Raw genomic sequence first — 15,154 nt, 5'->3', positions numbered from 1 at the left:
TTTGACACATGCACCGTGTCATATATCCACTATTACAGTATCACATGGAATAGTTTTATGGCCCTGAAAATCCTTTGTGCTCCAACTATTCCTCCTTCTTTTCTTCCTCAGACCTCTATTGAATCATTAGGATTTCTTTTAAAAGCTTTGTAGAACTTGGTCCATAACTGTTAACATTATCACCAAAGTAAGACCCTCCTGAGGACTCTATGCAATGCCTCGATGTCAGGATTTTCTACTCTGGTTGTGGGAAATACAGTTATTTCAAGCTTGGTGTGAGGCCCAGGAATGCCTCAGACTACTGATCTCTGGCACTCTTCCCAGGAAAGTAGCACAGAGTCCCTTCCTGCAAGCATAAATCAATTTTTAGGTAAAGACTTAAGGGATATCCTCTCCAGATCTCGGAATAATATCTGTGTCTAGTTTTCTCTTTTATGCTGCTTACTTGAGTTTCCCATCCTCTAGTCTTACTCTCAAAGCTCGCCAAGACCTGCACATCAGTGCTACTACTAATGTCCACAAGAAAGAATGGTACTCTAGCAGGGAGACCTGCTGAAAATAAATAGAAGTAACCTTTCATTGTGATAAATAATTTGAGATATCTTGTAATATGGAAAACAAGAAATTCTTCATGTTTCAACCCAAAGTAAATAAGCAGCATTATCTTGGAGGCCCATGTTTTCTGCCTCTTGAAGTCAGTCCAATAAAACCGGAACTAATGAAAATATATTAACTTAGAAGCATAACTATTTGAGGTTTCAGAAAATTGCATCAAACTCAGAAAGTGAAGTAGCCATTTCCAGTTCTTGTGTGATATTTTACAGATGATTTATGCAAGTTCTGTTTATTCTTATGAAAATATGGAGGAAATGTTTAGTAACTTATGTTTAGTAAACTCCTCAAAAAATGCCTGGCTCTCAAACAGAAGATTTTACATTTGAAGAGCTTGAGTCCATAAATGGAATTACCATGGATTCATTTATTTCCTTTGTTTCCTCACAGGAGAATAGGTTCAGGACAATCAAGAGACAACTGACTGTTCTTCTGATGACGATATATGATAGCAATTCACTTACCCTCCATAATGGTCAAGGGATCTTCCACTTTGGGACGTAGGATGTTAGGGCCAAAGACAGTGGCCAAGTTCTGCACACTCATTTTGTTAATTCCTGAATAGGACTGTACTTCATCCAAGAACCTGTTGAGTAAAAGTATGAACAAAACACAATGGGATCAAATTTGTCAGTGGAAAAAAAAATGGGTTATCGGGAAATGTATGAACTGGAGTCTGTTCAAAGATGATAATGGACACACAGTCATTTAGAAATTCAAACACCTCTCTGCCAAATGTGAAGAATATCTATTGCAGATTTTTAAGTATCAGAATCATAAGGGATCATATCAAATATCTGCTCTAGCCTGGCTTGGTTTCCCCTGTCAGTAACAGGAATGAGTGTGTTTGGATAATGCTATTGTGGACTTGAGATTCAAGAATATGAATTTCTTTCCTATCTCTAAATAAAATATCCAATTTATATGCATATTTAATTAGAGAACTATAAAAATAAGATTGTCTGGTACAATCTCTTATTTCTGAGAAGAGGAATCAATCCCCTTTGTGGGGCAATTTGTGAGCCTCAAATTTATAGTCTATTAAAAAGTGACATCAAACATGGTTTAAATTAAAACCTCGGTTCTACTGATATGAGAAATTGAAAACACAAATTGTTTTAACTTGTTAGGTGCTAAAGAATAAGAGGCATGAAATAGCCCTTTCCCAGAATGATTTTAGTAGCAGAGATTGTTTTTGTAGTCTTTCAGTTTTGTTCATTTCCCATCCCCTCTTCATTACTACAAGAACTTCTATTAATTCATGGCTTATTGATTGTACTAATGAGACAAAGAAGAAGCAAGAAAAATACTTTAAAAAACTTACTTTGTGTGTTATTTAAAATAATGTATTTCATTCTGTGCCAGCCATTGTGCTAACTTAAATTCTCATAGCATCTCTGTGTGAGCTAAATACTATTATTATCTCCATTTTACTGATGGCACACATGAGGCACCAGAGAGGTTAAGAAACTTCTCCAAGGACACAGAGTTAGTAAGTGGCAGAGCTGAGACCTGAACCCAGGTGATCTCACCCTAGAGTCTGGGCTGTTGACTACTATCCCATGAGTTTCTAAAAAGGTGCCTATTTTCACATGTTCACTACTATTATACATCCTAAATTACAGCAAAACTGAAGGGCAGAAAGTCAAACTACCACTTATTATTTGAAATAGATGAAATTAGTAGTGTGGTGTGCTCACTCAGTCGTGTCCAACTCTTTGCTATCCCGTGGCTGTAGCCTGTCAGATTTCTCTGTCCATGGAATTTTCTAGGCAAGAATGCTGGAGTGGAGTGCCATCTCCTTCTCCAGGGGATCTTCCTGATCCTGCTCTTCCTGTTGTTTGGCAGATTTTTTTTACCACTGTGCCACCTGGGAAGCCTTTATTAATCATTAATCTCTTTATTTAAATTTAATACATTTCATGTATTTCAACTATACTCCAATACCATTTTAGAAAGTAAATTCAGTGTGTTTCAATCATGTATACTTGATTTCTTAAGTAGCAGCATAGACATGGTACATGCCATCCCTGGTCTTAAACATGGTCATTGACAGAGAGCATTCTGAGGCACAATTATTGTTCTAGCAAAATTGAGTTATAATTTTTTTTTCAGTAAGTCTTGAAAATAATGGGAAAAATAATGTATATTAACATTCATCATATATATAAATGTATATGCATATAAAATTTTTTAAAATTTATTTATTGGAGTATAGTTGCTTTACAATGTTGTATTAGTTTCTGCTCTATAACAAAGTGAATCAGCTATACATAGACATACATCCCCTCTGTTTTGGATTTCCTGCCCATTTAGGTCACCACAGAGGACTGAGTACACTTCCCTGTGTTACAGAGGAGGTTCTCATTACTTATCTATACATAGTATCAATAGTGTAATATACTTTAATTTTTAAAACAATTATGTCAAATGTGTGTTTTCATTACCCTTTTATCTATTAGGACTCTTAGTCTCAAAGAGGAGAAGAAAATTGCATAAAAACACGTAAGTAGTCAGAGGTAGAATCTGGACTCCTAGACAAGTGATTCTCATGCAGGCTCCTTCTGTTAAACAACGGTACGTGGTACACATACAAGCAACTTTGATGGGAGTTCAAAGCAACATATCTTTAATATGTAGAGGTCAGAGAGACTCAGAAACAACAGATTACAAAATCAAGCAATTTTAGTGCTCAGAAAAACCTTTGAAATCACCTTGTCAAACCTCTTAATTTTACAGAGGCCAACACTGGAGCTCAGAGCAGTTAAATGATTTTTGTCATTTTAGTTGTTTTGTTATTTTAGTCACTAAGTCATGTCCAACTCTTTGTGACCCCATGAACTGCAGCTTGTCAAGCTCCTCTGTTCATGGGCTTATCCAGGAAAGAATACTGAAGTGGGTTGCCATTTCCTCCTCCAGGGGATCTTCCTAACTCAGGGATCGAACCTGAGTCTCCTGCATCTCCTGCATTGGCAGGCGGATTCTTTACCACTGAGCCACCAGGGAAACCCAGCTGATTTTTATTCATTGTCAAAATGAACTATTGTCAGTGTAAATACAGTCTTTTTAAATTCCATTTTGTCTTTAGGACAATTCTTACCTGCAAATATACTTGAGAAGGTTGTAATTGACCACTGGCAAACTCTTCACCTGCTTTGCTAATTCTTTAACACCCTGAGTATAAAGAAGAGAATACATGTTATCTAAGTGTTGACCTTGGAATGAAAGCAAATGGGAAATGGGCATGCAGTTTTTTGTTTTGTTTTGTTCTTGTTAGTTTCACCTATTACCAGTGATGGATCCTGTCTTGAAAACTTGCCACTATCACAGAGAGCGTTTCAGAAATATTTTCAAAAGATGTGAAAGCATTTCAAATATCTCTGTGAGTACTATTTGTGGAGAAACAGATTTAACATTTTTAACACTTGTTCACAACTGCCTGAAAAGGAAAAATAGCCTTATTTATAGTTAGGTTATTTGGGGGGAAATAGTAGCCTTAATACAGTGAGAGTCCTTCCGATTTTTAGCATTTAGAGGGCAGTGTGGCAAGGACTGCTGATTTCCTTTATTCAGCTCTGCTTTCCTTTTTGATGAGAGACAGGATTACAAATGGGACCTGTGTTAGTGAAAGTGAAGGTTGCTCAGTTGTGTCCAACTCTTTGCGACGCTATGGACTATACAGTCCATGGAATTGTCCAGGCCAGAATACTGGAGTAGGTAGCCTTTGCCTTCTCCAGGGGATCTTCCCAACCCAGAGATCGAACCCAGGTCTCCTGCATTGCAGGCAGATTCTTTACCAGCTGAGCCACAAGGGAAGCCCAAGTGTAAAAATCTAACTGTGTAAAAATCTAACTGTGTGTAATGTCAATACTTAGCATAGTGGAAAACAATCCAAAAACAGGGCAAAGGAAAATTTACAGGTTCAAGACTAGGAACACTGACAAAACCCCCAAATAATAGCATTTTAAGAAATAGCTGCATTGACTTACAGCTTCCTCTTCTTTGCTGAGCAGTTTGGCACAAGACAAAAAGTCTTCATACTTGGCATAAGGAATAACCGGTTCTGGGAGCTCTCGGAGATACAGTTTAAGAAGTGATGCCACTGTGTGTACATCCGTGTTGCTGTGGAGATAGAAGTGTGAAGATTTTCTATGGAGTGAACTTTAAACTTTTATTTGATTAATTTTTCATCAAATATACATCTAAGAGTCAGACTTTGGTATTCTGTTGGCAATTGAATTAGTCAATCCAGCTTTCAAGAGGCACATACTTAGGTAATGCTTATTAGATGCTACCACAAGTGGGAGAGAGGGACCTAGAGGGACTTGGAATCCTCAGTGTGGTTTGAAAATATTTAAAAGCATAAACACTCATCTTTCGTGTGTATCTGATGTTAGGCAAGAATATTACTTTCATAAAACAACGAGACTATATGTACCAGATTTTAAATAAAAGATAATGCAGAATACCCCAAATGCCCAATCTACATATGTGTGTGATCAGTTGCTCCGTTGTCTCTAACTCTTTGCGACCCCTGAAGCCCACCAGGCTCCTCTGTCCATGGAATTTTCCAGGCAAGAATACTGGTATAGGTTGCCATTTCCTACTCCAGGGGATCTTCCTGTCCCAGAGATTGAGCCTCTGTCTCCCACATCTCCTGTATTGCAGGCAGATTCTTTACCACTGAGCCACTGGGAAAGCCCTATGTGTATATTAATTAATATGAAATTAATTACTTCTGGATCTTAAATTCATTTCTTATTCTCTAGAAGACACTGGTGATTGGTTAAAGACATGTGAAAGTTTTTTTAAGAAAAACTCATTTTAAAGATGGTTGTTCTCAGCATGATTGCTTGTCTAATAATCTAAGATAGCTGGGAATCCTTAGAGTCTTTTAGAAAGCAAAGGGAAGTGCTACAAAAATAGGCACTGAAAACGCAATGTGTCCTTTGTGTAATGTGCAAAATTTATTTTTATTTTCTGCTGAATACCGGAGTAACAGGACAATCTGCTGAAATATTAATTTATAATTTGCTCTCTGTATCCCCTGTTAATCCATGAAGATGGCTGACAGTAGAGAAAGGAAGAGGCAGTTGTTTGTTTTGGGGATTTTTTTGGTTTCCTTTTGCTTTGTTTCTTGGGGGCTGGTGGGGAAAAGGAGCATGGGAAGGAGAGGTGGTGGTCAGGGGGTGGGTGAAAGGTCAGTTGATTCCCAGGAAGTGGGAAGAGTGGTGAGCAAGACCAGGGATTCTGTAAGTTGTGGGAACAAACGCTCCATTCCCTGACTCTGCTTCGGGAAGTGATGAGTCGTTGAAAGGTCTTTCAGAAGCTGGGATCTAGGCACTGGGACTTCCTGCCTCAGTGACTATTCTCTTGCCCCAAGGGTGACATAGAAGCAGAGTTGACATCACAGTTCTACATGGACTGAAACAATGGGTATCTCAGTTCTCAGTTTTGGACTCTCAGTTTGATTTCCTCAACTATTTCCCCCGCATCTATTCTATAATGGAAATGACAGAAAACACAATGGCTAGGACCCTAAGGAATATTCTAGCCTGCTCATTAATTTATGATCTGGTGGGGGCAGGAGACAGAAAGTAGATAACACATGTGCATGCAGGCTAAGTCCCTTCAGTTGTGTCCAACTCTTCACAACCCAAAGGATCGTAGCCCGCCAGCCTCCTCTGTCCCATGGATTCTCCAGCAAGAATACTGGAGTGGGTTGCCATGTCCTCCTCCAGGGGGATCGTCCCTACCCAGGGATCAAACCTGTGTCTCTTATGTCTCCTGCATTGGCAGGTAGGTTCTTTCCTGCTAGTGCCACCTGGAAAGCCCCAATAACACAAGTTAGTCAGTCAGTTCAGTTGCTCAGTCGTGTCTGACTCTTTGCGACCCCATGAACCGCAGCACGCCAGACCTCCCTATCCATCACCGACTCCTGGAGTCCACCCAAACCTATGTCCATTGAGTCGGTGATGCCATCCAACCATCTCATCCTCTGTCATTCCCTTCTCCTCCTGCCCTAAATCTTTCCCAACATCAGGGTCTTTTCCAATGAGTCAGCTCTTCGCATCAGGTGACCAAAGTATTGGAATTTCAGCTTCAGCATCAGTCCTTCCAATGAATATTCAGGACTGATTTCCTTTAGGATGGACTGGTTGGATCTCCTTGCAGTTCAAGGGACTCGCAAGAGCCTTCTCCAACACCACAGTTGAAAATCATCAATTCTTCGGCGCTCAGCTTTCTTTATAGTCCAACTCTCACATCCATACATGACCACTGGAAAAACCATAGCCTTGACTAGACAGACCTTTGTTGACAAAGTGATGTCTCTGCTTTTTAATATGCTCTCTAGGTTGGTCATAACTTTCCTTCCAAGTAGTAAGCGTCTTAATTTCATGGCTGCAATCACCATCTGCAGTGATTTTGGAGCCCAGAAAAATAAACTCAATAACACAAGTATCTAATTGCAAAGTGTATGAATGATAATAAGGAAAAGTACAGGGTGCCATCTAATAGCAAAAAAAGACTAATTCAGGAGTTGAAGAGCTTCTCCGAGGAAGTGATGCTTAGGCTAAGATGTGAAGGAGTGTAAGAATGAACTGAGAATGAAGAATAAATGAAGGTATTTCGATTAAAGCAAGGCAGGTAAACAGAGCCCAAAGTGGAAAACTGCCAATAAGCTAAGGGAGAACAGAGGTCAGAGGATGAAGTCTGAGCAGAAGGGAGCATCTTCAAAAACCATGGGACTTCATCTCCCTCAGAATTAGACAGGGCAAGGGCTGAGGTTTTCCATTTTAATATTGGAGCCAGCTGGAGCTGGTAGGATATACTGTCAACCATTTTACAGATGCTAAAATGATGCGGGTGTTCTCATAGGACCTGTCTTTAACCAATTTTATTCTTTTCATAATTAAAGAGATGAATTTTTTTCTATTAAATTTCTGATAGACAATATAGAAACCATCTTAAAGACTGGTAAAGAAAATAAAAATCATGTTTCTGAGACATCCTGAAAACTGTGTTCAAGTTCACTTATTCCTAAAAATACTTTCCAAAATATTTTTTGAAAAGATAAACATAAAATAGCCTTAAAAGGTAAAGCAAAATAAAAGACACTAGTGTTTTTTTTTTTCTTTTCTGGTAAATTACTCTATTTCATAAGTCCAAAGCCCGTCTGGGTTTCTCTAGATACACAGTAAAGCAGCAGAAACTTGAAAGCACAGTCATGAGCAGAATCACAGAATTACAACCTGGGGCAGGCTATGCAGTGACAAATATTATTGCAAAAGGGTTTCCATCTTTTGATTCCACTCATGTCTAGTCCACTCTAATCCAATCCAATCCGTGACTGGGTTGTTGGGTTGTGTTGCCTTCAAAGTTAATGACCCTTCTGTTAATGTTATAGAAAGGCACAGCAAAGAATACCAAAATAATATAAAATGAGTATAACCTCAATGGGGCTTCCCCGGTAGCTCAATGGTAAAAAATCCATCTGCCTGTGAAGGTGACATAAGAGACTTGGGTTTGATCCCTGGGTACAGAAGACTCCCTGGAGAAGGAAATGGCAACCCACTCCAATATACTTGCCTCGGTAATTCCATGAACAGAGGAGCCTGGTGGGCTACAGTCTATGAGGTCGCAAAGAGGTGGACATATCTGAGCCACTGAGGACACATGCATAATTTCAATATATGGAGTATATCAAGTATAATTTCTAGGCCCATATAAATAGAATATATAAAAATATGAATTAAATGCAATAAATAAATGAGACAACAATGATAAAAAAGAAATATATATTGAAGAAATCTATTTGTTTCCATGATGAACTGTTCATTACATTGCCTGTCTCCAAGCACACCGTTTTTAAGGTAGCTTGCCTGTTGTTGTTTAGTTACCAAATTGTGTCTGACTTTTGTGCTCTCATGGACTGCAGCCTGCCAGGTTCCTCTGTCCATGGGACTTTCTAGGCAAGAATACTGGAGTGGGTAGCCACTTCCTTCTCCAGGGGATCTTCCCGACCCAGGGACTGAATCCGTTTTTCTTTATCTGCTCCACTGGCAGGTGGATTCTTTGCTACTGAGCCCCCTGGGAAGCCCAGCTGACCTGTTATTTCTGGTATTCTTTTGCTTCTAATGAAGCTGAGCTGTAGTAGTGAGGTCCTTTGAACAGCAGGTGGCGCAAAAGCAAAGTTAGACTAATGGCAATGGTGTGAAAACTGTGAAGGATGAGAGTGCAGAATCATTCTTCACCCACCAGCAATTTTCTCAGCACCAAAGCTGCAATAATGCTCCAGGAATAGAAATATCTGAGCTATGAATCAAGATAAGATATGTGAACTGGGATAACTATTTTATTCCTTCCCTAAAGTGATATGTTAATTAGTTTCCAGCATTATAAGTATATACCTATACTCTGTCGGTTATATAAAAATGGTAAGAAAAAAAATGACAAATACATTATTTTTTATTTCAATTACTAAAGGCTATTACTTTTTTTTTTTTCGCTTAAAGGCAACAACTTAAAAATTTATGACTTTTTGAGATGCTTTTGAGATGCTTTGCTAAATTTCGGTTATTTTGTGAGAAATAGAGACCTCTCCCTTTGCCTTCTGTTCTCATGTTTAGCTTTGTCCTTTTCCCACTGAACTTCCCTTGTGGCTCAGCTGGTAAAGAATCTGCCTGCAATGTGGGAGACCTGGGTTTGATCCCTGGGTTGGGAAGATCCTCTGGAGAAGGGAATGGCTACCCACTCCAGTACTCCGGCCTGGAGAATTCCATGGACTGTATAGTCTGTGGGGTCACAAAGAGTCGGACACGACTGAGCGACTTTCACTTTCACTTTCCCACTGAATGGAAGGAAACAATGGTTTCAGGAAGACTGGAACATGTTTGCCAGTCCGGATTCATCTCAAGAGGATCCCAGTCCATCCTTCCTAATTGCCAGTAGGTTCCTCACTGCAAGGGGAAATCTGATGTTTCTCTGAAAAATCTCTTTGTATATCCATTCTACAAAATAGCTACCTCCTGCATCTAACTCTACAGCCTTGTATCTCTTACTGAAAACCCACTATTTTGCCTAATTAATATTTGCTTTAATACATACAATTAAGTACATATCCACAGTATGTGTTGATTGCCCAAAGTACCTCATGAGATACGCTGTCTTTGCCTCAGTGAAATATATCACGTTCTACAACAAAGTGAAGTGACTAACAGAACAAGAGTCGATATACAATGGGGAGTTAAAGTCCCTAAACTGGTTAATAATAGTAGTAGTAGTAACAATAATAGTAACAACAGCAGCGGCACACACTTATACACATCTGTCCCTGTCTCAGGTCCTCAGAGTAGTCCAGTGAGTGGGTCCTTTGAAACTCCACTTGGGTAAACAAACAGGAAACTGCACAGAAAGCAAATTGGGGCAAATCACTGAGATATGAGGGTTTCTGTTTTTTTTTAAAGAAGCTCTTTTGAAAAATATTTTATTTATTTTTGGCTGCCCTGGGCCCCACTGCTGCCCGTGAGCTTGCTCTAGTTGCAGCAAGCAGGGGCTACTCTCCAGTTGCAGCGCTCAGGCTTCTCACTGCAGTGGCTTTTCTTGTTGCTTTAGGGTTCAGGCTTTAGAGTTCGGGCTTTAGAGTCTGGGCTTCAGTAAGTGTGACACATGGGCTTAGGTGCTCTGCGGCATGTGGGATCTTCCCTGACCCGAGATCGAACTCATGTCCCCCACATTGGCAGGTTCATTTTTTACTGGACCACTAGGGAAGTCCCAATATGGGGAGGTGGGTGGTTTAAAATCACACTCATGGTAGAAATTTGAAACTATGTGCTAATATAAATTCATTACCCAGAATTCAGGTCTCTTTCACTCACCTGGTGGTAAAATCTGTTTTCAGAAATTAAGTTAAAAATTGTGCATGTCATATCCAGTGAAAGCAAAAAGACCATGGCAGGCCCAGGGATCCCGAGTGAAAGAGCTATCAGGCCAGAAGATGCTCTGTAGCATATGTCCCTTAATTGCTCAACAGATGGAGTTTGTTTCACCTTAGATTGGACTTGGACTTTAATTTTAGATTCTGTGGTTTTTTTTAAAATCAGGCCTGATTTCCATATGACTTTCTATAAATGACCCAATTTTACATTCTTGCAGGTCATCCTTTGGTCATTCTGGGATTGTTTTATCATTCACTCACCAAATCGTTCTTTAACACCTACAGTGTACTGCCTTTCACCCCATCCTAGGTGTAACAGACATGGAACAACATAGATCTTTTTTGTCCCCATTGGGCTTATAGTGCTAACCCATCACCATCAACTTCCCTGATAGCTCAGTTGGTAAAGAATCCATCTGCAATGCAGGAGACCCTGGTTCAATTCCTGGGTTGGGAAGATCTGCTGGAGAAGGGATAGGCTACCCACTCTTGTGTTCTTGGGCTTTCCTTGTGGCTCAGCTGGTAAAGAATCCTCCTGCAATGCAGGAGACCTGGATTCGATCTCTGGGTTGGGAAGATCCCCTGGAGAAGGGAAAGGCTACCCACTCCAGTATTCCAGCCTGGAGAATTCCATGGACTGTATGATCCATGGGGTTGCAAAGAATTGGACACGACTGAGCGACTTTCAGTTTTCACTTTCATCACCATCAACACATTTCCACACCATGCTTCATTTGTTTGACTTAAACTTTTTCTGTATATTCCAGGTGGAAAGTCCCTGCCAGGTGTGTGGTTGTAAGAAGGTTTTTATACTTCCCTGAAGTTGCTTGTTTATTTATAATCTATGTACAATATAGGCCTCTAACTAATCTGGGATAAAGGAATCTGACAACAATCCCTCTTGCTTATCCTCTAACCCCACCTCCACCTTCCCTGATAAACAGACTCACACACACAGATAAGGAGAATGCCACAGTGATTACAAGTATACCACCACACAGATCAAAACCTTAAAACTTTTAAGCCTCAAAATTAGAAGTGGGAATTTTTCACTCTGGATACTATGTACAGAACACACCATAATCTGTTGATTTAAGTGACTAAAATGAATTTCCAGTGTACCCACACAGGAAATTTATTAAAGTTATTGCAAAGTTCTTTGCAACACATACAATGAGATGACCTAAAATCTGCTTGGAATTAAGAAAAAATAATGTAATACCCATCAAATTGCAGGGAGAACATATATGAGACTGAAAGATTCAGGAGCGTTACCAAGATGAAGCCTGCCAACAAACTGTCTAAAACTACACGCTATTCTGTGCGCCAAATTCACCAAGACATAGAAAAGTGAATCCAAAGGCAGTAGGGAGTTCCAAACTAAACATTTACAACAAAAGTCTGATTCTGTTCTAGCTTTTCTTTTTTTTTAATGTATCCGTCATAACCAGATACCAGTATGCTTTTTGGCAGTGAAATCTGAATCTGGTTAAACTGTCTCGCCTCATGGTAGTTATGTAAGAGTCACTGCTGAGTTACATACAACACCAAAGAACAGTTTTATCCGTCTGGACCACACTGAATTAGTGCCTGTCTCCAAGAAGCCTCCGGGCTTAAAAGCGATGATGGCAGAGAACTGCACGACGACCCTTCCTATGGACTGAACACCTGTTTCCCCCAAATTCATATGTTGAAATCTCAACCTCCGATGTGATGGTGTTTTGAGATGGGACCTTTGGGAGGTAATTAGGGTTAGATGAAGTCGTGAGGGTGGGGCTCTGGTTTGATGGGATTCGGGTCTTTATAATAAAAGACACAGATAAGCTTGCTTCCTACTCCACTGGCTCTTGTGCACATTCAAGAGGAAAGGGCAGGTGAGTGCAGGGTGAGAATGTGGCCATCTAAAAGCCAAAAAGAGAGTCTGTACCACAGCCCACTCCTGCTGGTATCCTGGTCTGAGCCTCCAGAGCCTCCAGCCTCCAGAGCTGTGAGAAAATAAATTTTCGTTGCTTAAACCACCCGGCGTGTGGTGTTCTGTTAAGGCAGCCTGCGTGCATGCTCACTTTCTCAGTCTTGTCTGACTCTGCGACCCCATGGACTGTAGCCGACCAGACTCCTCTGTCCATGGGATTTCCCAGGCAAGAATACTGAAGTGGGTTGCCATTTCCACCCCAGGGATTCAGCCTGTGTCTCTGACATCTCTTGTATTGGCAGGGGGATCCTTTACCACTGAGCCACTTGGGAAGCTGTAATATAACTCCCAAATCTGCATCTGGTGAGCTTTCTTATAAAACCACAAAGGTATTGACAGAGTCGTAGGTAATGAAATGTCATCAGAAAGACAGAAACATGCTTTTAGATAATGTGGGTTTATGGAAATGTTGCCAGATTGGCCCATGTGACACAGAAGAAAGTGATTCTCAACCTTGGTTGTTCACTGGAGTCGCCGGAAAGCTTTTTAAAAACACTGGTGATTGGTTCTTTAATATTCTGATTAAATTAGACTAAGTGAAGCTTGGGCATTGAAATTTTTTTAAGAGCTCTTCTATTCTCATATGCTGTCAAGGTTGAGGAACATTAATAAAGAATATGTACTTGAGATGGAAAACTTCCAAATAAGGAGGCAATTCTAATGTGTAATGTCATATGTTAAAATCTGGCTACTCTATCATCCATTAGAGCTGACTAATTACATACTCATCTCTCCAGTGTTCCTGATGCCAAAGGTATGAGGGAATGGTGGTGGGAGATGTTGTTCATGCTCAAACCAAACTGTCATGTTGACATTTTCTTTCCTACTTCTAAGTTACTTATGTGTATGCGATTACTTATGTGTGTATAGGCTCCTCCCTTAAAATGCTAGCTAATCTGGAAATCAATCCTGAATATTCATTAGAAGGACTAATGCTGAAGCTGAAGCTCCAATACTTTGTCCACCTGATGCAAAGGGCTGAGTCATTAGAAAAGACCCAGATGCTGGGAAAGATTGAGGGCAGGAGGAGAAAGGAACTACAATGGACGGGAGAGCTGGATGGCATCACTGAGTCAATGGACATGAGTTTGAGCAGGCTCTGGGAGATGGTGAAGGACAGGAAAGCCTGGTGTGCTGCAGTCCACGGGGTCGCAAAGAGTCAGACATGACTGCAACTAAACACTAACAACAACAAATCAGATAAAAAGAATATTTGACAGTATGATATACAACCCAACATACCATACACACATATGCACACATATATGTGTATAAGGTACCCAAAATAACAAATAAAATACTCTGTAGTGCAGGTGTAGGAAGATATTCATTTGAGAAATCTCAGTTTGATGATTCCACATAATAGACCCCTCAAATGAAAATAGCTATATCTCTGCATGAGAAAAAAATTCATGGATATTCATTGATTTTCTATTTCTGACAAATATTTCCCATGGGTAAGTCTCTAATTTCATTCTTTTTTTTGCCACCACACTCACCTTCTCCTTTTCTGGCCATCATTGCTTACTAATCAGCCCCCAAGCCTTTTTTCCTCTGCTGGCCTCTTAAGTGTTATTTTCTAGGTACACACCCTGGCTAAATCCAGGAGGTCAATTATCACTTCTCCCCAATGACTATGAGTATACATCTCCATAACAGACCTTTCCACTGAATTCTTAGACATTCCATACCCTCTCTGGACTCTGTATAAAGCTGTATAACTCTGTATAAAGCTGGATAACAGCAAAAACCTTGCAATAAAATTATTCTTTCCTTACCATTTTCTCAATGATGAATGGCATCACCATGCATACAAATAAGCAAGAAAACTAGAAGTCAACCTAAATTTTGCTTTTCCCGAGACTCTATATCTAACAGTGACTAATGATTCTCAGACTGAGCTGCAGTTTGGAATCACCTGGAAAGTTTGAAAATGCTAATGACTGGATCCTATATATTCTGATGTTGTACCTTATGAATCCATTCCTTCTTCATTGACACTACTCAAATTCAAAATCATATCACGCACTTACATTAATATAACAGCATTGGTCTTTTTTGCTATAAGCCTGTCTTCCCACCTTAGACTCCAAACACACATATATAGGTGGTAATCATTTTACCAAATACATAATAAGTGTCAAGTACAATGCCTTGTCATATAGCTTCTGAGGCCTTCCCAGGTGGCGCTAGTGGTAAGGAACGTGCCTGCCAATGCAGGAGACATAAGAGATGCAGGTTCGATCCCTGGGTCAGGAATATCCCCTGGAGGAGGAAACGGCAACCCACTTCAGTATTCTTGCCTGGAGAATCCCATGGACAGAGGATCCACGGAGGGCCCATGGGGGCGCAAAGGTTTGGACAGGACTGAAGTGACTTAGCATGCACGCATGCATTGCTTTTGAATACTACATCTGAATACAAAGGGAGGATGTTTAAGAATATACAGACAAATATATATCACAGAGAAACACACTTTTTATAAGCAAGTCATTAGAGGTGACATTATTTAGTCAGTTTGGATTAGTGTTTGAGAACATTGATTCACTTTATAAATAGCCACACTCTTATTTCTCTAAGCAAATTAAAAATTTAGACTAAAAAAATAAAAATAAAATCCAACGTTTTCCATT

The 15,154-nt window shown here is 39.9% G+C and overlaps 1 protein-coding gene across 6 annotated transcripts in view; it reads right to left on the bottom strand.

The window, feature by feature from the left end:
* ARHGAP24 (Rho GTPase activating protein 24) overlaps positions 1 to 15,154 on the bottom strand; it is a 539,270-nt gene that overhangs the window by 12,110 nt on the left and 512,006 nt on the right. For all 6 annotated transcript variants that reach the window (XM_043448566.1, XM_043448568.1, XM_043448571.1 and 3 more), the window contains 3 exons: positions 4,602 to 4,734; positions 3,713 to 3,786; positions 1,077 to 1,198 (listed from right to left, as the gene is read on the bottom strand). In XM_043448566.1, the coding sequence (XP_043304501.1) occupies positions 1,077 to 1,198; positions 3,713 to 3,786; positions 4,602 to 4,734 (329 nt within the window). The remainder of the gene's footprint in view (positions 1 to 1,076; positions 1,199 to 3,712; positions 3,787 to 4,601; positions 4,735 to 15,154) is intronic.

The sequence above is a fragment of the Cervus canadensis genome, chromosome 26, assembly GCF_019320065.1.
Source record: "Cervus canadensis isolate Bull #8, Minnesota chromosome 26, ASM1932006v1, whole genome shotgun sequence".
NCBI lineage: Eukaryota > Metazoa > Chordata > Mammalia > Artiodactyla > Cervidae > Cervus > Cervus canadensis.
The sequence above is the reverse complement of the archived record's forward strand: the minus strand, read 5'-3'. Positions and strand labels throughout refer to the sequence as shown.